The following is an 18,676-nucleotide window of genomic DNA, read 5'->3' as shown; positions in this document are numbered from 1 at the left end:
AGGAGGGGAAAACATCCTTGTCACAAGGAAAACATGGAAAAAAACCCGACCTTCCCAAAGTACTACACCGTGTGACACTGCCTTGAAGAGGCAGCTCCTTTTTACAGCAGCTCCTCCTCAGAGCATCATGGATCACCCACTGGCTACTAAGCATCAGAAAAACCCTTGAAATGCTCTCTTGCAATGACTTAATGTATAAAAATGTACCCACACCCAGCCTTCCCAGAGCTTCAAAGCCTTGCCCAGAATCTGTTGCAAGAGAAAGAAAGAAAGAAAAAAGCAGTTTCCATGTAATGGTGCACAATCAGTGGAACTATCACAGCTGTGGCATGGGCAGGGATTACCAAGTCCAGCGCAGGGAAAAAGGGTAAAGAAGAATAAAAACCAGAAAAGAGCAGGAATAAGAAGACATCCTTGCATGAGCTAGGAAGGATGCTCATAGGGACACTCCCTGGTGTTATTGGTGAAAAATAACTCATTATCCCCTTAGGGAATAGCAAGGGGATGGCCAAAGCAGAAGTCAGCACTCTCCTAGAGCAAGCTGAGAGTGTATTTCTCACCCGCAGCAGCAAAGGAAGGAGCATTTTCAGAAATTCGTCTTCTCCTGACCGTATCTTCTCAAAGCACTCGAGCACCCACGTCAAGAACTCATGCCGGTCCAGCATGCCATCCTGCACACAGATAAAGGCACAGCAAAGGGATCAAAGCTGAAGTAACCACCACTAAGGTGAGGAAGAGTAGGAGCAGCTTGCACTAGGACAGTGGAAATAACTCTGAAAGTTTTCACAGTTCTGTGCTACTCCTGTCCCATTACTGAGCTCAAAACTGCATCTAGTCCTAGTGGTCCATTCACAGAAAGGGAGCATTTTGCAGAAATAAATCACTTGGGATCCACTCCCCTTACCCTCCTCTGCTCACACTGACCCAGCAGTCCCCGCCAGTCCCTCACCTGGAACATGAACATAGCCAGTTTCTCATTGTAGTCCCACTGCTTCAAAGCCTGTTCCACCTCTTGGGGCATTGGTCCTGATGGTGAACCACAGCCTTGCCCTGGGAGCTGTCTGTAGAACTCTGCAATTTTCTGCAGCTGCTCTGACAGGTACTTGGTGATGATCTGTGTCCATTCTGGAGAAAACAGGTTAGCAGTGAGCACTGTGGCAAAGAGGAGCAGGAAAAAGCCAGGATGGTGCATGGGTGGAAAGCCAAAAAAAACAGAACACAGTCAGGGGAACTCTTCTAGACCACAGCAATCTGGAGCAGGCCAGGATGCAAAGGATGTTGGATCCAGTAATGCTTAACAGGACTGGAAACACAGACAGGGGGTAACATACCAAAATTCTCTGGGAAATACACATACTCACTTGGGAAACAGCTAATCAGTCATCACTAAATTGCAAATTTACAGTCTTTGTATGGTAAGAAAAAAACAGGTTAAGCAGCAAAGGAGCTCAGTAGAACTTAATAGAGAGGAAGAAAAGGCTCCCAGGAAGTATTTATGGCTGCTATGACTTCTTTTTCAGTGTACTTTCACAGGTGGGCCTGTTGTTCACACAGTTACTCACACCAGAACCCGAGGACTTATCAGCAGGAAACAAGATATGGATTTCCAGGCTACCTCTCACTAATCAAGAGCAGGCTTAGAGAAGGAAATAGCTGTGATGGACAAACCCAGTGCTGCACACAGAGTGCTTACCAATGAAGGGATCAATGACATGACGCTTTTTCACCTTCGTTTCTGTGATGGCAGCATAATAGGCACAAGTCATTTTGATGAGCCACGCTGCTCTCATTACTGGAACAGTGTATTTTGCCAAATAACCAAAGACCTCTTCCTTCTTGCTAAAGATGGGCACCTGGAATGGAGAGGGAAAACTGAACCAAGCAGTTAGAATAAGAACTGAGGCAGCTAAAACAGCTACACCTGCTGCAGGCATGAAAAGGGTAAAAAGGGAACAGAGCAACACAGCACCTCTACCTCAAAAAAAAAAACCTGCTGCCAAAATTCACCTGGGCTCAGAAAGCAACAGTACCAGAGCTGCATTTCACTACAAACAGAAATAAATTGAAAGAAGACAGAAGATATAATTACATCACTGTAAATCCATGCCCTGAATCCTGCAAACATCTTGGAGGTTATCCTGCAGAGAGCACATAAAGAGCTATGAAAGATGAGAGACTAAGGACTGTGTCAGTAACAGAGTATCTGCCATACAAAGTGAAGACAGCACTCTTCACTTTGTATACAAAACCCAGTGGGTACTGAAGCCTCTCAATATCATGAATACTCAACAGAAGACTGCAAGAAACAGGGAACTGAGTACATAGCAGGAGGGAATTCATTAATCCAAGATACAACATAGGAGGATACCAGCAAAATCATCAGACTGCAGAACTGTAAACCAGGAAGTAATAACACATCACAGGGAAAAGTACAGCTGTGGGACTCATTTCCACACAATACTCTGGAGAGCAAACGTATGTGTGTGTTCACACAGAGGAATGAAAAAATCACAAAAACAGGCACATTTGGCAGGTATCCTCAAGTCCCTTTACCTGCTATGTTTCCTACATTCTTCCCACTTACTCTGATGCCTCAAAGTCAGACTACTTGGCTACTAACATTGGCTCTTTCACATCTAAATTCATGAAATGGATGGAGCTCACTGCAGAAAACGGGGGAAAACCTTGAAAGGTTCAAGCTTTCACCATGGCCGCAGGAAACTGACAGCCAAAATGCAAAGAAGGACTAAGTTTATAAAGAGGCAGATTCTGGGAAAATCTGATTACTTTATTTTCCCCCCAGGAATGACTCAGACCATTTTGCAACTGGGAGTTATGTTTTTTCCACAGTGCATACCAGATTCACAAGTGCCTTGTTTGTAGGCCTCCCATGAGAGAGAGCTATCTCCCTTGCTATTGAGGCCTGATAAAATGCCATAAAATGCCATGCTCCCTTCTTTAATACTCTACAGAATTTACAGCTATAAGAGAAGTATCTACCCCTAGACTCCAGGACACAGGAACACTGTAGCCTGACCAAGACCAAGTGACTCTCCCCTGCTGAAAAGTAGAAACACCTGGCTGCAACAGAAGTCTGGAAAGTCATTTAGGTGATTATTTTCAGTAATTCTCACTATGACTTTTGAGAATTTGAAAAACCCTCCACAACAGAAATGTCCTAGTCTAAGAAATGGACCGAAGGCAACAGCAGCAGCTCTTCTGAAAAACAACTGAACCTTAAAATAAATCAGTTGTGTCCTACAAGCCAAAAGGCAAAGCTGAACACACCTCCAAATAACAGACAAGAGACCAGTTCTCAAACTGTGGATGACTACAGTCAGGGCATTACAAATCCTACATCCATTCTTCAAGCTGAAAGATTCACAAGACGTATAGACAACAAACTTCTCCAAACAGTAAAGACCTTCAGAAAACCTCCATAAACAAGCACAGATTAAATTCTCTGCCCTGCCAGGCTGCCTCTCCTGTAACATACCTTCTTAGCAAGATGAGTGAGGGGCTTAGTTCCAGCCAGATCTGTGAACCAGTTGTTTATGGCACTCTGAGAACGTGCTGTCACCAGCCAAAAGTTATCCTTCTGATTGACCTGGGGTTTCCGTCTCCCCGTGTCAGGCAGGGTGTTGCACCGCAGCTTTTCTGCAATAATACTGCTAAAATTTGAGCTGATCTGGAGGAGAAGAAAAGAAAAAAAGGGATTAATTACATCTCGGAGGTCAAACACCTGATCAGTGTGCTTAAAATATAATTTTTCATTCCTACCAGAAGTTTCACCAGTATCAACTTTTGAAGCACAAAATAATGCCGATAACTCCTTTGTTATGCTTGCAGAGATGAATGTGTCTAGACGACTCAGACAATAATCAAGCAGGGACTCAAGCTGAGATGGACATAACCCTTAAAAATACTTGTCAAACCAGACAGAAGGCTTCTCAGACAAAAGTCAGCCAAGGAAAACAAATATCCTGTGCTTATTGATTGCCTTCCAACCCAGGTCATTACTAGTTATGCTGTCAGGAAGTCAACATCTTGATTTCAGAGACTGGAAAAATGGAGTTGAAACCTATTATATAACTCCCATTTTTAAACTTCCAGATGTTTCAAGAAATCATACTTTCCTTTTACCATGGCCATCACGTAATGAAACCAATAAGGAGCTACCCTCTCCTACTATCACAGCCTTGTACTTTAATTGCAAAATGTAAGGAGTCCTAGCTGCTGGCTTAACGAGGACTGCAGACACAGACCAGCCCTGAAGATGCACTGAGACAGACAAGAACCCACTCTCTTAGAGGTGGGACACAGTTCTAAAGGAATGCAGAACTTAGATTCCACAGAAACGGAGGGTCAAGTCTTGAAAACACCCATACGAAAGGGATAGATCTCCTAGTTCTCGACACAGGGAAAGAACAAGACCGAGAAGTGTCCAGCATCCAAGCAGCCTGCCCTGCCAAACCCGCCCCTGGACAGTCGGGGCGTCTCTCACCTTGGCCGGGTTGAAATTGACATTTTTGGCGCTGCCATGCTCGTCCCCAGAGACCGCCGGCTGGTTGTTGAAGCCTTGCTTGACATTCAGCGCAGTCAGCTCATCCTGCGGGGGAAGGACGGTCAGCAGGGCCCCTCCGCGCCCACCGCCGCAGCCTCCGTCCCCACCGCGGAGGCTGAATGAGGAGAGGCCCGGCTGCTCCCCGGACCTGCTCCAGCCCTCGCTACCAGGCACCGCCCAGGGCAGTGCAGGGACACGGGGACCGCAGCTCCCCGGGCCTGGCCAGCGCCCCGCAGCCCCGGGGGACCCGGCGGGACGGGGCCCCTCGCGCCGCTAACCCGGCGCTTCCTCAGGTCCGGCCCCCGCACAACGGTCCTGCACCCCGGGTCCCTCCAACACGCCCGGCTTCCGCACCTCCTTCTGCTTGGGGTCCTGCGGGTACACGTCGGGCGGGCCGAGGCGCGGGCGCTTGAGCGGGCGGTGCTCGTAGCTGAGGACGCCGAAGGCCGCCATGGCGGGCCGGCCGGGCGGGGGCGGCCGGGCCACAACAAGGGCCGCCGGGGCCGCCCGCGCCTGCGCGCTGCGCGCTGCGCCGGGGCAGGTGGGCACTGCCGAAGCCGGGCCGAAGACGCACGGAGAGTCCCGAGCGTTGCCGGAGAGGCCCGAGTGTTGCCGAAAAGTGACGAAAATTGACGGAGAGACCCGAGTATTGCTGTGACTGGTCCAAGGAAAGACGACGATCACCGAGCGTAGCCGGAGACATCCGAGAGAATCCGGAGAGAGCCGAGCGTCTCCGAAGCAGGGACGAGTGAGGACAAAAAGAGCTGAGCGCCGCAGGAGAGTCCCGAGCAGTGCCGGGAGGGCCCGAGCGAAGCCGGAAAGTGTCGAAGAGGGACGGGGCAGCCCGAGGGGCGCGCGCGCCCCCCGGCGGTGGCGCCGCGCCGGTGGCGTGTCCGGACAGGATCACGTGACACACCCGCCACCCCACACGCCCCCAGCCCCGATGGCGGGGCACCCCCGGGACCCCGGCCACCAACACCCCCACAGCCCCGGGGACACCGGCCGTACTGTCACACCCCGCTGTGCCTCTCTCAGTTCAGCCGCTCCCTCCGACTGCCCCAGTGCCTCCCGGTGATGCTCCCGGGGATCCAGGCTGAGTGTTGGGATCCCCATCCCAGCCATGCTCCGGGGGCAGCCCAGTGGCCGTGATCCCTGCAGCAGGGCAGCGTGAGCCGTGGGAACACGGCAGGGTACATTGGGGGGTCCAAGACCTATGAGAGGTGGGAACTGAGCAGGAAGGGTGGGATGAGCCGTGGGGTGCCAGTGGAATGCGCTGTGGGGTCCCAGTGGGTAAGCTGTGGTGTCCTAGTGGGATGAGCCATGGGGTCTCACTGGGATGAGCCATGGGGTCCCACTGGGATGAGCTGTGGGATCCCACTGGGATGAGCTGTGGGGCTGCACTGGAGTGAGCCATGGTCCCCATAAGCTGGCCCACGGGGCAGCACGTAGGGTGGGCCCCCGGTGCAGGCGGTGCTGTGGGGCAGGAAGCAGCGTTGTGCGGAAGCCAGCAGCCGTGGGGGAGGCTGTTCACACGCGTCCCTGGTCAGCAGCCCCCATGGCGGCTCCTGGAACCTTCCTTGTGCCTCTCCTCCTCCTCCTCCTCTGTGGGCCGGGTCCCTACCTTGCTGCTGCCCACAGCCACCCAGGTAAGGGGGCACATGGGAAGGCTGCGGGCCCCTTTTGTGGCTGGGGCTGGGGCCTGGAGCTCCGCAGTGATGGCGCCGAGGACAGGATGTGGGGCTGTGTGGGCTGGCGCGCTGTTGTGGCACACAGCAGGGACCCTGCGAGCCCTGACGTGTCCCAGGACCTGCAGCACCTATATGGTCCCTTGCAGTGGGGCTGCCAGCAGGGTCAGGCTGTACCAGGGAGCCCTGCTGGGGGGTGCCCTTGTGCCCACTGCAGTGCTGGAGCGTTTCTGACCCCACCAGCCCCCTGGCTACTAGTCCTGCAGCAGTCCTGCCCCATCACTCTCCTGGCAGGTCCTATTGGTGTGTGCTACGTGTGGGTGCTGGCCAGGATGGTCAGTGGACCTGCACTAGCTGCTCTCTCCTTTCCGGTCACCTCAGTAGTGCTGTGCACAGGAAGGGGACAGGACACAGAAGCTTTTCTTTCTACCTGGTACTCTCATCCTGGCCTGGACATCTCATCCTGTTTTCTGAGAAAAAATCCACTCCTTGTCTGGCTATCAGTAAAACAACAGCTTTCTGTGGAAAGCTCCTCTGTATCCCTAGACCTCCTGGGCTTGTGGGAAGGTGCCCTCCATCTCCACTTGTAGAAACAGCCTCCAGTTTGCTCCATTGTGTTAGATTACAACCCAGGAAAACTTGACTGGCTTTCTCCTGCCCCTGCAGTGCTGGCTGATGAGTTTGTTTGGTTCACATGGAGGGAGGCTCATGGGGGATATGCAGGCATCTGGCATGAGCCATGACTCTCTGGTGCACCCCGGGCCCTGGCACAGCCACCCACCACTGCCACGCCCAGCAGTGTCTGTTGCTTGCAGGAGTGGAGTGTGTTGTCTTCAATGAGGAGTACATGACCTGCATGTGGGGGAGCAGAGAGAGGCCCACAGTCAACTACTCTCTCTTCTACTGGTAGGTGCCCCTGCCCCATGGCCAGTCCTACAGCAGTGTCCTGCAATGGGTCCCAGTGCAGGGGGGCTGCTGCCAGCATTGCTGGTCCTGGCATCGGGCTGCTCCTCCCCAAGGCCAGGGTGGGGCAGGCTCTGTCTACAGGGCAGGCAGAATGGGATGTGCTGGGAAAGGGGTCCCGGTGAGGGCTGGGGCATGTGAGGCCCTGGGGAGTCCTGGTAACCCACTGTGGCACAGGTACAAGAACACGTCTGGCAAGAAGGTGGAGTGCAAGCAGTACCTGCTGGACCAGGGTGTCAGGGTCGGCTGCCACTTCAAGCAGAACGAGCTCATCCAGTTCCAGTCTTTCCATGTTCTCATCAATGCCAGTGTTGGTGGCAAGACCCTGGTGATCCCCAGCGAGCGCATGTTCCTGCAGGACCTGGGTACAGAGTGGTGGGGAGACCCCCCTTCTCTTCTGCAGGGCTGTGGGTTCTCAGAGCTCCCAGCTGGCAGAAGGGCCACTGGGGCATGGGGCCAGCCCCCACTGGGCATTCCCTGTCCCCTGCAGTGAAACCAGCGGCGCCTGTCAACCTGACCATCCACAACATGAGCAACAATCAGCTGCAGCTGACCTGGGCCAGCCCGTACCCCAAAGAGAAGTGCCTGGAGCACGCTGTCAAGTACAAGAGCAACAAGGACACCAAGTGGACGGTGAGAGCCCTGGGCACTGCGCCCCTGTGGCTGTGCCTGGGGGTGAGCTGTGCACCACCCTCCAAGGTGATCCCAGCCAGCAGCACAGGGCTCATGTCTCTGCAGGAGCTCTCAGTGAATGGAGACATCTTCTCCTTACCCAGCGTGGACTATAAGAAGTCCTACACCTTGTACGTGCGCAGCAAGATCAACAAATACTGTGGCAGCACCGAGCTCTGGAGCGAGTGGAGCGTTCCTGTCGTCTGGGGCAGCAACTCCACCAGCAAGGGTATGTTCTGAGGGCTGCAGCAGGATAGGATGGACTGGAACATGGCAGGGCTCAGCATCAGAAGGCCAAGCAAGTAGAGAATGGCCTGAGGCAGCAGCTGTAGGGACAAGACCCATCTGGGCATGTGGGGTGCTGGCAGCAGCATCCTTTGTGCTTCTGGAAGCAAAACACACCCCGGTCACCAGTGGGAGCTGCTGACTTTTGTCAGGGGCTTCTTAGCACTGGAGGGCATGGCTGGGCCAGGACAGGGTCACCAGCTGGTTATGGTGATGGGATGGCAGGGCTTGGGGACAGGCCCCTTCTCCATGCTCTGTTCCAAATTGAGCCCTGCCATGAGCCATGCCATGGCCACTCATGAAGAGCCACCAGCAAGCCCACCCCTCTGCCATGGTGGTGTGGTGTCTGGGGGTCAGTGTCACCCCCACTCTTTCCAGGCACGGTGGAGGAATGGCTGCCCTGGTTTGGGATCCGCACGGTTGTGGTCCCCATTGCCTCCTGCCTGCTCCTGCTGGTCCTTGTCATCCTGCTGGTGCGCATGGAAAGGTGAGTGTGGGGAGCTGACTGAGGGCAGCAGCACTGGAGCTCTTCACCTCTAACATGCCTCTCCTTCACAGGGTATGGGTCATCTTGATGCCCCGAATTCCCAACCCCAGCAAGAATTTTGATGAGCTGTTCATCACCCACAACGGCAATTTCCAGGTAAGGCGGTGCAGGCAGCCCTGCCCTGGGCTCACCCCTGCTGCGTGGGGTTGGGGCTGGGCTGGGTGGTGGCTCCTCTCACCCTGCTCTGCTCCCTGGAGGAATGGGCTGGAGTCCCCAAAGATGTCGTGGAGAGCTTCAAGCCCAACTACAGCGAGAACATCTGCTATGTGACTGAGCTGCCACCCAAGGACAGCCATGAGCCCCTGTGGGACAGCAGCAACCAGGCACCACCTCCAATGCCTGGGCCCCCAGCCGCCCCCAATGAGCACAGCCCCTACCAGAACAGCTACGGGAGAGTGTGACACACTCCTGCACCCCTGCATCCCCCATTCTCCACAGCTTTGCTGCCCTGCTCCCCGCTCCTGCTGTGCCCTACATCCCTGGTCTTGCTTCTTGCCAAGTCCCCTTCCCTGCTTGGAGGTGCCCACAAGCACTCCCAGGGATGTGTCCTGGTGAGTGGGCAGCTGAGCAGGCAGGGGCCACTGGCCAACTCATGGGACACACAGGATGAGGAGTCCCAGGGGGGCCAAGTCTGGAAAAATATGGAAAGATAGGGAAGAAAGATTGTAAACATGCTCAAGTGCCTTGCAGCTGATGTAGAAAAACACATATACCACACTCATCGTTGTTTAGCTTTGTGTGTTCAGTAAGTAGAACTTCTGTGTTTAGATAACACAGGCCTGTGATAGACTTAGTGGCACCTTATTTAACATGCTTGAGATTCCTGGCCTGCTGTGGGAAAGATCAAATCACAGTGGTAGACCACAACTGCACAAATCCTTGATAAACAGGCAAAAACAGCAGGTTCAGTGATCCTCTAGGGTGGACCAAGATCCACAGTGCCTGCATCCCTGCTTATGTGCCTCTGCCTGGGTGCTGCTTGGGGGACCTCCAGTTGGTGAAGTAATGAAAATAAATTTCCTCTTTGCCTTTCATCCGTGGTTCTGTGGTTGTTTCTGTGTCCTGCCTGTGCTGGCTCAGACAACAAGTCACTATGTCATCCTGGAGTTCCCTTAAGGCCTCACTGCTCCTTCACTGTGTCCCCAGTTTACCGTGGCAGTAAAGCTCTGCCCACCAGGGGTTTGCCCAGGCTCATCTTGCGGGGTCTGGGGAAAGCACAGTAGAGTCCCAACTCCTGAACACCTCTGACCTCTCACACATAGTGAGGCAGGGGCCAGTCCTGCTGTCCAGGGCTCACAGAGGCAGCACATTCCTCAGTCAACACCAAGCACATGGATGAGCCCTCCTGGCTGTCTTGCAGGGCTCCCTGTGCACTTGGGCAATGTGCTATGGCCTCACTGGGCAGCGGGCTCTGCTCTGGGCTCTCCAACCACTTCCAGAGCTACCTGCAGCCCCCAGCCACTGCCACTATCCCTGCAGATAACCAGACCTTTCTGAACAACACTGCAGCCCCCTGCAGCTGCCCTTACAGAATCCCAGACTCAGTTATGTTGGAGAAGACACTGGCGATCATCGAGTCCAACTTCTGTCTGAACACACCATGTCAAACAGACCATGGCACTGAGTGCCACCTCCACTCTTTCCCTAAACACCTCCAGGGACAGTGACTCCACCACCTACCTGGGCAGTCTAATCCAATGTCTGATCACCCTTTCTGGGAAGAAATTCCTCCTGATGTCCAACCTCAGCCTCCCCTGGCAGAGGGACATAACACCACACCCCCCCCATCCTATCGCTGTTTGCTTGGGAGAAGAGTGAGAGCCTCAGCCGGACCCTCGGACAGCGGGACCGTGGCACAGCGGGACCGTGGCACAGCGGGACCCTCGGACAGCGGGACCGTGGCACAGCGGGACCCTCGGACAGCGGGACCGTGGCACAGCGGGACCCTCGGACAGCCGGGCCCGGGCTGGGGGTCCCCCGCTTTGTTCCCCTCCGCGTCCCGCCGTGCCCAGGAGAGGGACAGCGCCCCCCAGCGGCGGGGCACGCCGGGCCCCGCCCACCCGGGCCGGGGGCGGGGCCTGAGCCTGGCTCCGGTGACGTTCCCGCCCTGCCCACGTGGTGCGGCGGCGGCCGCCCCCTGGCGGCGGCGATTGGCGCAGGCGGGCCCGCCCCCCGTGCCTGCCGCGGTGCCGGCTCTGCGCTGCCGCCGGCCGCACCGGGCGGGGGCACCGGCGCCGGGCACCGGGACTGCGCTCGGCTCGGCTCGGCACGGCACGGCACGGCACGGCACGGCTCGGCACGGCACGGGCTCACCATGATCGTGTGTCCCCAGAGCGTGGAGCACCCCCGAGGAAGCCGATGCCAGCGGCTGCCGGGGCAGGTAGGACCCGCCCCGCCGCCACCACCGGAGCCCGTACAGGAGCACCGGGCTTCGCCCTGCTCGCCGCCACCGGGCCGGCACGGCTTCGGCACCAGCAGGCCGGGGCATTCCCGCTGCCCGCTGGCGGTGCGCGGGGCCGGCGAGGCTACACTGTCACAGTGCCGCGCCCAGCGGCTTGGTCTTGGTCTTGATCCCGGTCCTGCTCCCGGTGCCGGTCCCGGTGCGGCGGTGCCGTCCCCGTCCCCTTTGTGCGGGATGCGGGAGGCGCCGTGGCTCCATCACTGCCAATCAAACTTGTTTTTCTCTCTCCGCCTGCACTGCCCGCGCCGCTCACCGGGGGCGCTGCCGCCGCCGCCGCCCGCACAATGGGGCCCCGGGTACCGGCACCGGGTACCGGGCACCGGCACCGCGGTCGGGGCCCCTGCCGCGGGCACTCGTACTTCTACCGTCCTCTGGGATACCCAGGCACAAGGGCCGGGCGAGAGGTGCCGCCGCGGCACCGTCTCTGGCCAACGTTACCGGAGGAGCCACCGGTACCGACGGAGCCGCGGTCTCTCCGGGCGAAGGGATGAGCCCCGGCCGGGCGGGGAGCGCGGCGGAGTCTGCTGGCCCCTCTCCCGCACATCCCGGCGCTGTCCGGGCTCCTTCAGCCTCCTGCCCTCTTTACATGTTCACGGCTGCTGGCCCAGAGCGCTGGGGCACCGTTCCCCCGGCGGCTCCCCCGGGCCGGGAGGGGATGGGGTTGGTGGTGGCTACGCAGTTGAGGTCCCTGTTGGAATTCAGGGGGCTCGGACACGCGAAGATTCCTCTGGGAAGGGAGGCGATGCTCCCACAGTCCGGGAGTGCGAGTGGATGCAGGGGAGGAGGAGGAGGGCTGTGGTCGAGGAGGATGAGGAAGGTGGCACTGAGGTCAATGAGAGAGGCAGAACTGAGGGATTGTGGCAGGTGGTGCCGGTAGGAGACCCTGGGCTGAGCTGGTGCCTTTGGGAGTGGGCAGTTTAGCCTGGCCAGGGGCAGAGAGCCAAGGAGGTGTCTGTTCTGCACCTTCATCCCCCCCCCTCCCTTCATCATCTCCTTCCAAGACATATCTGCCTGGTTACTTGCTCCATCATCACCTGGACAAGCAGTGAGGAGAGCTGGCGGCAGCACCAAAGGCTGAGCCATGGGCTGGTTGCACAGCTCTGTACTGGGGACCACCTTTCCCCGGGGGCAGTGGAAAAGCCCCTGGCTCCTCCACCTCAGCCCTCCAGGATAATACCAGTGGCTTCAGCCCCTTGGGCTTGTGTGTTCATGGCATCTCATTTTTCTAGGCAGAGGGACTTTGCAGGGGACTTTTGCAGATTAGTTCTGGCTTTCATCTTCTCCTGTCCATCAGAGAAGCTGGTGCTTTTCATCTCTTTCCATTTGAATATGACTTTTGGGGGTTTGTGGACCCTTTTTGCCAGAGGAAGTGAAGAGGACACTCCAAATGTCATCAAGTAAATCTCTTGACACTTGAGCAATGGTATTTTAGCCAGAAGTGCAGGATGGTGGAAAATAGTCTGAGCTGGTTCCTGCACTGCCTGTGTGGGTGCAACTACTCTGTGCTGCCACACAGCTCACACCTGCTCTGTCTGCCCCTCACCCCTGGGTGCTCTGCCATGCACCTTGGAGCTTTGGTGGTTTGCAGAAGTGCTCCTGGATTTCTCCTATACCACCATTGTTGCCATGCTTGTCACCAGCCTTTGGGTGACTGCACTGGAGAGACAGGTGGAAGGAACATGGCAGTGGTGTCAGCAGGACCAGAATTTCCCAGGAGAGATTTCATTACAAGCCTGGGAGAAGAGATGCATCCTTTGCATCTGAGGGTGCTGCCTGGGCTCCCACATGCAAGCAGGAGCTGTGACTTTCTGTGTGAAAAGGGTTAGCACCTGCTGTACCCATGCCTCGGGGTGGGTGGGCTGCAGGTGCAGACCATGCTGTCGGGTGGGGATTGTGGTAACGCGGTTGTTGGAGGACAGCAGCTGCCTGGGCATCTTTCCAATATCCCTACCCTCTGTGCCCACCACCCTTTCAGGAGGGGCTGGAGCTGTGCTGGGCTGGGGCACTGGTGCAAGGCTGGTGGGGGCATTATTGGGGGTGTTTGGGCCCCCCTTGCTGAGTTGCCCATCTGTGTTTTCTCTGGTGGGCACATCCCGTAACAGCTGTGCTCCATGCTGGAGGACCTACTCCCATGGTGTCTGCTTGGGCAACATGTAGGGAGCTCTGCTGTGTGCTCCTGACCACATGGAAGGTACCAGGACATGGTTTCCCTCTTGGCTTGCCAGGGCAGGAGCCTGGGAGCCCCTCTGCTATTTCCACAGCTCCCTCTCATCTTGGTACTGTGCAGGAGGGTTCTGTGCTGGTGGTAAGGCAGATGGGCTGCTCCACTCTGGAATGCATTTTGTGTCATGTTTCCTCTGATCCGGCCTTGCACCACTACAAGAAACATCATTCCTGGTTTGCCCTTTGCTTCCACTCACCCTGCAGAGCCTTCTCCCAGACAGGGACCAGCCTGTGTGTTTTGCTACCTGTGGCACTGAGCAGTGCTCTGCTTGATGGCCATGAGTGTCCCTCTAGCAGCACCAAGCTGGGAGAGGGATCTCTGCCCCTTGCAGAGCCCAGGCTTGTCTGGGGTGGGGGCTGCTCTGGGCAGAGCTAAGCAGAGCGTGTTTCCTGCAGGTAGTGAAGATGTCCAGCAGCGACCCCGAGTGCCCCCAGCTCCTCTTTGTGAAGGTGCTGGCAAGCCGAGGGCGGCTGGAGGCGGTGACCCAGCAGATGGGCTACCACCCACAGTACCTGGACAGCTTCCTCAAGACGCAGCACTACCTGATGCACATGGACGGCCCCCTGCCCTTTGACTGCCGCCACTACATCGCCATCATGGTGAGCCCTGCTGGGAGCTGCCACAGGGGACGGGGGCTCTGCTCAGCCCTGGGAGGCTCTCCTCAACCTCCAGCACACACCCGATTCCCCGGGCTTCTCCTCAGGGGCCAAACTCATGATGTGCTGGAGGCTGAGTGAGAGGTGGGTGGGATGCCTGTCCTGCTGTGGCAGTGCATGGATGCTGATGTTCGGCTCTTGCAGGCAGCGGCCCGGCATCAGTGCCGGTACCTGGTGAACCTGCACGTGCTGCAGTTCCTGCGGGCAGGGGGTGACCCCCAGTGGCTGCGCGGCCTCGAATTCATCCCCCCCAAACTCCGCAACCTCAACGAGATCAACAAGATCCTGGCACACCGTCCGTGGCTCATCACCAAGGAGCACATTGAGGTACTGGGGAGGGCTGTGAGCCAGGGACCAGCACGGCAGTGGGGACAGCAACGTCCGCAGGGGCTGCCAGCACTCTGCCCACCTGCCTGTGTCACATTGCTGGTCTGTCCATGTTCTGCAGAAGCTGCTGAAGATCAGCGAGTGGAGCTGGTCACTGGCAGAGCTGGTGCACGCCGTCGTCCTCTTGGCACACTGCCACGCGCTTGCCAGCTTTGTCTTCGGCTGTGGCTGCGAGCAGGACGAGGGGCTGGGGGGCCGAGGCTCACTGAAGCCGTTGTCACTCGGGAACCAGTGCTTCTGCGAGGCCACTGCTGGCAACAGCTACAGCCAGGAGCTGCTGCGCATCAACCGCAAGCGGGTGAGCCCCCGAGGGCGGGTCTGCAGGGGATGGGGGGATGCTGCTGGGACCACTGCTCTCACCCCCAGGCCTTGTCTGTGCAGTCCCTGGACTCCTGCATGGAGCTGGATTCCCTCCGGGATCGCATGCAGCGGATCCATGTGGAGACTGAGGGCAGGGATGAGATGAGGCTGCTGCAGCAGGACCGAGAGGAAGGTGAGGGGCAGGGAGCTGAGGTGGGTGTGCAGGGTGGGAGTTCATATGGCGCACCTGGGTGTTGGTTGCCCCTCTATGCCTTTTATTTTCCACGATGTGTGGGGCTCATGGGATGCATGTGGGGCACAGCAAGGGCTGGCTTTCGATGCCTGATGTGGCTGGGAACGGGGCAGCTGAGCACTGCTCTGACCCATCTGCAGGGCTCTCCCCTCTTGCAGATACTGACGGGGTAGTCACCGGTGCCACCAACCTTGCGTGCTACATGCAGGACCCTGACTTTGGGTACCAGGACTTTGCCCGGCGCGATGAGGATCAGACGCAGGTATTCAGAGTCCAGGTAAGACTCCTGCTCTCTTGGTGGGCAGCAGCCCAGGCTACTGCCTCCCCTCCCTTCTCCTCCCCTCCCCATTTCTCATGGGCAGTAAATAGTGGCAGAGTTGCCCATGCAGACTGGCCCTGCCCCAGTAGGGTTAGGAAGAGGGAGGTGACTTCTGTCCCCAAGGGTTGATGATTTTTTTCACATGGCCCTCATGGAGGCAAGGGTCAAAATCATTCAAAAGCTGCCTGATAAGGGACATTGTGGTTTGGGCAGAGCTACCTCCAGAGCATATTCACTGAATTCTTCTGCTTCCTGAGGTCTCTAGCCCTTCTTCCTGGGAACATGCTCCAAGCTCCTTTTTGCAATTGCAAAATCCTCTTGCTGTCTCAACAGGATTACTCCTGGGAAGACCATGGCTTCTCACTGGTCAACCGGCTCTACTCTGACATTGGGCATCTTCTGGATGAGAAGTTTAGGATGGTGGATGGCCTGCAAAGCAGTGCCATGGCCAAGCGGCAGGGCTGCGAGCCCTCTGTTTTCAAGCGGGGCATCTGGAACTACATCCACTGCATGTTTGGCATTAGGTAGGAAAACCAACCTCATGGTCCAGGGGAGAAAATGGAGCTGGTCCAGGCGGGAGGAGGGTGGGGTACTCAGTCTGTCATGCAGATGAGCGTGGAGAAGGGACAGAGGTGAATCACCTGCCTGGATGTTGAGACAGGCAGGGAAGAGATACTGAAATGCTCTGGCCAGGGCAGGGGGCTTTGGGGACAGGGTTTCAGTGCCTGGTGGCTGTTGCCATGTGCCCCCCTGCCCTGTGGCTGTGCCATGCCAGGCAGACCACAGGCAAGGTGCTGGCCGTGACTGTCCCCTGTGCTCCCCACAGGTACGATGATTATGACTATGCAGAAGTGAATCAGCTCCTGGAGCGAATGCTCAAAGTTTACATTAAAACTGTAACCTGCTACCCAGAGAAGACAAACTCAGAAATGTTTGACAGGTTCTGGAAGCAGTTCAAGCACAGTGAAAAGGTGGGATAGCTGGCCCCTGGCTCTGGCTGCAGTGGGGCTGGGAGTGGGTAGGGGCTGCAAGCTGGGGTGCTTTGGGGGGTGTATGAGAGATCCTTGAGCCACCAAACTAGTCTGAGGCTAGTGGCTAGGTGGGGGGGAATGGAAACTGGCTGTTTGTAAGGAGTTGGGCTTAGTGTGGGATGGTGCTGCCCACTGTGATGAGACCCAGGGGCACCAGCAGCACAGACATCTCCAAGGTCATTACCCCAGTGGTGAGTGCTTCCTGGCGAGCCCTCTGTCAAGCTGTAACTCACAGGAGTGGCTGCTGTGGGTGTCAGGGACAGCTGACTGCTGCCAGCCTGGAATGCTGCTGCCAAGTGTGCAGGGGACTCCCTGGCACACAGCTCTGGGAAGCAGCCACAGCCTACAGGACTGGAGGAGGGGAAAAAGAGAGCTGCTTGAGCTGGAAAAATTGGTGGCATTTTGATGACAAAAGACTCATTGCCCAGGTGGGCAGTGTGCTGAGCACTGCACACTTTGGTTGCCTGAGCCTCTCCTGCTGTTCCCCCAGGTCCACGTGAACCTGCTCATCCTGGAAGCCCGGATGCAGGCAGAGCTGCTGTATGCGCTGCAGGCCATCACCCAGTACATGATCTCCTAGAGGGGAGCTGTGCTGGCAGGGCCGGGCAGCTCCTCTCTCCCTGGACTCGTGCGGGACCCATCCTGCTGCGACCGACAGCGAGGGAGTTCTTGATTTAGTTTACTTGACTGTATTGTTCCTTTTTGTTGGTTCCCCCCCGGCCTTGTGGGGGTCACTGAGTGGCCCTGTTACGTGCAATTACCAAACTGTGAGGCAAGTCCGTGCTGCTGAGATGCTGGAGACTTGAACATGTCCAAGAAGGACTGCCAAAAACATGGGGGAGAGGGAAGTGGGAGGGGACTGGGGCCAGAGTAGAGGGATGCTCCTTGCCTGGGTGCTGTGGGAGCCTCAGTGGCACAGGGAGGGCAGAGGGGAGAACTGGCTTCCTTCCCTGTGCTGCAGTGGCTGCTCTGCTTGCAAAGCCACCCGTGGGCACCTGTCCTCATCGGGGTGGTGTCTCTCTTGGGAAGAGTGCGGGCAGCGTGTGGGTGTGTTGCAATGTTCTGAGTTGCAGGGTTAGACAGCAAGAAGTGCTGGCTCCTAACAAGGACCCTTCCCCAGGACAGCAAGGGGATGCACTTGCTGCATGTGTGTTACGTCCTTCAGGTCTGTGTGCCAAACCCTTCTGGGATGGACAAGAGATGACCCAGCAAACTCCAAACTGTGAAGCTCTTGCTGGCAGAGCATGCTCGTGCTTTGCTTTCTCCGACAGTGGGATGGGAAGGTCTTTGACAGTGTTCAGGCACTGGAGGTTTCTGCAGGGGTCTTTGGCAATACTAAGCCCCTCCTCTGCTTCCCATCAGCAGAGAGGCAGGATGAACAAGGGAGGCTTGTTAATGTGTTTGAGTTAATGTGGTTGGTACCTTCTTACCACCATGAGAGGGCTGAGCTCCTGTGCCCAGTCACTTGCTAACAGCATGGTGGAGGAGCCTGTGGTCAGCACAGGTAAGCTGCAGGAAGCTTCTCTTTGTCTGGGTTCCTGGGACTGCCCCATTTGAACAGAGGCAGCCTGTCCATCAGCCTTGCCCTCTGCCTGGGGGGGCTACACCACCATTCCCCCCATCTCCCTGGGCTGCTCCCTGCCTGTGCCACAACCCCTGGCTGGAGAGGTACAAGGGTGCAGGCCCCAGACGGCAGCCACAAAAGGGGAATGAAGCCACCCGTTGTAAGTGGGAGCCTGAAGCAAGGGCAGCTGTCGAGTCAGCCAGCGCACGCTGCTTCGGTCGACCTGTTTACTGCGTAAATATACGGGGAGAAAACCTTGTGTATGGAAGCTACAGAAAAAGCCTATTTTTGCTATAAATATATTATGTTTGACATGGATGTATGCTTTATTTCTGCCAGATGTTGGGAAGGGGATCCAAACTTGCTGTGAAGGTAGGACAGTAATGCCTGGCTGACCACAGCCCTGAGATGGCCCAAGTGCCAGGAAACCAAACATTCTCAGCCTTGCTAGGGTCATGCACTGACAGCTCTGCTCCATGGCCAGCAGCTCGTCACTGAGGCTACACCTATCCTGTTCAGCTCAGCTGTGTCCTCTTGCCTTGTTCAGATAAGCAATACTGCAGCATTGCGTGTTTGATAGGAAAAGAGGGAAGTTTTCCAAGGGGCTGTGGTGTTTCAGCAAGGAGGAGTGCAGTGGGCCAAAAGAAGGGGCTGCCTGGTACCTGGTCATAGGTGGCCAAGGTGTGGGTGCTGCTTCTGCAGCTGAAGTAGTCTGCTCACACTCCCAAGCAGATGCTCAGTGAGCAAGGCCAGGAACCAGGACCA

At 56.7% G+C, this 18,676-nt stretch overlaps 3 protein-coding genes across 5 annotated transcripts in view; 2 read left to right on the top strand and 1 right to left on the bottom strand.

The window, feature by feature from the left end:
* The window catches only part of MED12 (mediator complex subunit 12), a 35,946-nt gene extending 30,793 nt beyond the window's left edge, over positions 1-5,153 (bottom strand). For both annotated transcript variants that reach the window (XM_063416644.1, XM_063416645.1), the window contains exons 1-6: positions 4,919-5,153; positions 4,505-4,609; positions 3,497-3,688; positions 1,694-1,853; positions 950-1,125; positions 561-671 (exon numbers count right to left, since the gene is read on the bottom strand). In XM_063416644.1, the coding sequence (XP_063272714.1) occupies positions 561-671; positions 950-1,125; positions 1,694-1,853; positions 3,497-3,688; positions 4,505-4,609; positions 4,919-5,017 (843 nt within the window). In that variant the 5' untranslated portion in view covers positions 5,018-5,153. The remainder of the gene's footprint in view (positions 1-560; positions 672-949; positions 1,126-1,693; positions 1,854-3,496; positions 3,689-4,504; positions 4,610-4,918) is intronic.
* Positions 5,154-5,601: 448 nt separating this feature from the next.
* IL2RG (interleukin 2 receptor subunit gamma) lies at positions 5,602-9,727 on the top strand. The gene is made up of 8 exons (XM_063416669.1): positions 5,602-6,210; positions 7,065-7,155; positions 7,390-7,577; positions 7,703-7,845; positions 7,951-8,113; positions 8,548-8,656; positions 8,728-8,812; positions 8,914-9,727. Exons 1-8 carry the CDS (start codon positions 6,120-6,122, stop codon positions 9,115-9,117), a joined length of 1,074 nt encoding a protein of 357 aa, XP_063272739.1. The 5' UTR covers positions 5,602-6,119; the 3' UTR covers positions 9,118-9,727.
* A 1,160-nt stretch (positions 9,728-10,887) lies between these two features.
* Positions 10,888-18,229, top strand: LOC134560547 (sestrin-3-like). 2 transcript variants are annotated; one of them, XM_063416668.1, is made up of 9 exons: positions 10,888-11,096; positions 13,797-14,000; positions 14,202-14,384; positions 14,506-14,742; positions 14,826-14,937; positions 15,156-15,274; positions 15,650-15,840; positions 16,143-16,287; positions 16,838-18,229. In XM_063416668.1, exons 1-9 carry the CDS (start codon positions 11,031-11,033, stop codon positions 16,925-16,927), a joined length of 1,347 nt encoding a protein of 448 aa, XP_063272738.1. In that variant the 5' UTR covers positions 10,888-11,030; the 3' UTR covers positions 16,928-18,229. The 2 variants fall into 2 exon arrangements, with proteins under 2 accessions (XP_063272738.1, XP_063272737.1); XM_063416667.1 differs by having other exon boundaries at positions 15,138-15,274.
* Positions 18,230-18,676: the final 447 nt, after the last annotated feature.

Source organism: Prinia subflava, chromosome 20 (assembly GCF_021018805.1).
Source record: "Prinia subflava isolate CZ2003 ecotype Zambia chromosome 20, Cam_Psub_1.2, whole genome shotgun sequence".
Classification (NCBI taxonomy): Eukaryota; Metazoa; Chordata; class Aves; order Passeriformes; family Cisticolidae; genus Prinia; species Prinia subflava.
The sequence above is the reverse complement of the archived record's forward strand: the minus strand, read 5'-3'. Positions and strand labels throughout refer to the sequence as shown.

What these genes read in the sequence shown, in the direction of transcription:
- LOC134560547 (XM_063416667.1), top strand. Translation starts at nt 11,031, where the DNA reads ATGATCGTGTGTCCCCAGAGCGTGGAGCACCCCCGAGGAAGCCGATGC. An exon ending in GCCACTACATCGCCATCATG is followed by an intron (nt 14,001 to 14,201) that starts GTGAGCCCTGCT and finishes CGGCTCTTGCAG; the next exon opens with GCAGCGGCCCGGCATCAGTG. An exon ending in GCAGCAGGACCGAGAGGAAG is followed by an intron (nt 14,938 to 15,137) that starts GTGAGGGGCAGG and finishes ACCCATCTGCAG; the next exon opens with GGCTCTCCCCTCTTGCAGAT.
- IL2RG (XM_063416669.1), top strand. Translation starts at nt 6,120, where the DNA reads ATGGCGGCTCCTGGAACCTTCCTTGTGCCTCTCCTCCTCCTCCTCCTC. An exon ending in ACAAGGACACCAAGTGGACG is followed by an intron (nt 7,846 to 7,950) that starts GTGAGAGCCCTG and finishes ATGTCTCTGCAG; the next exon opens with GAGCTCTCAGTGAATGGAGA. An exon ending in CAGCAACTCCACCAGCAAGG is followed by an intron (nt 8,114 to 8,547) that starts GTATGTTCTGAG and finishes CACTCTTTCCAG; the next exon opens with GCACGGTGGAGGAATGGCTG.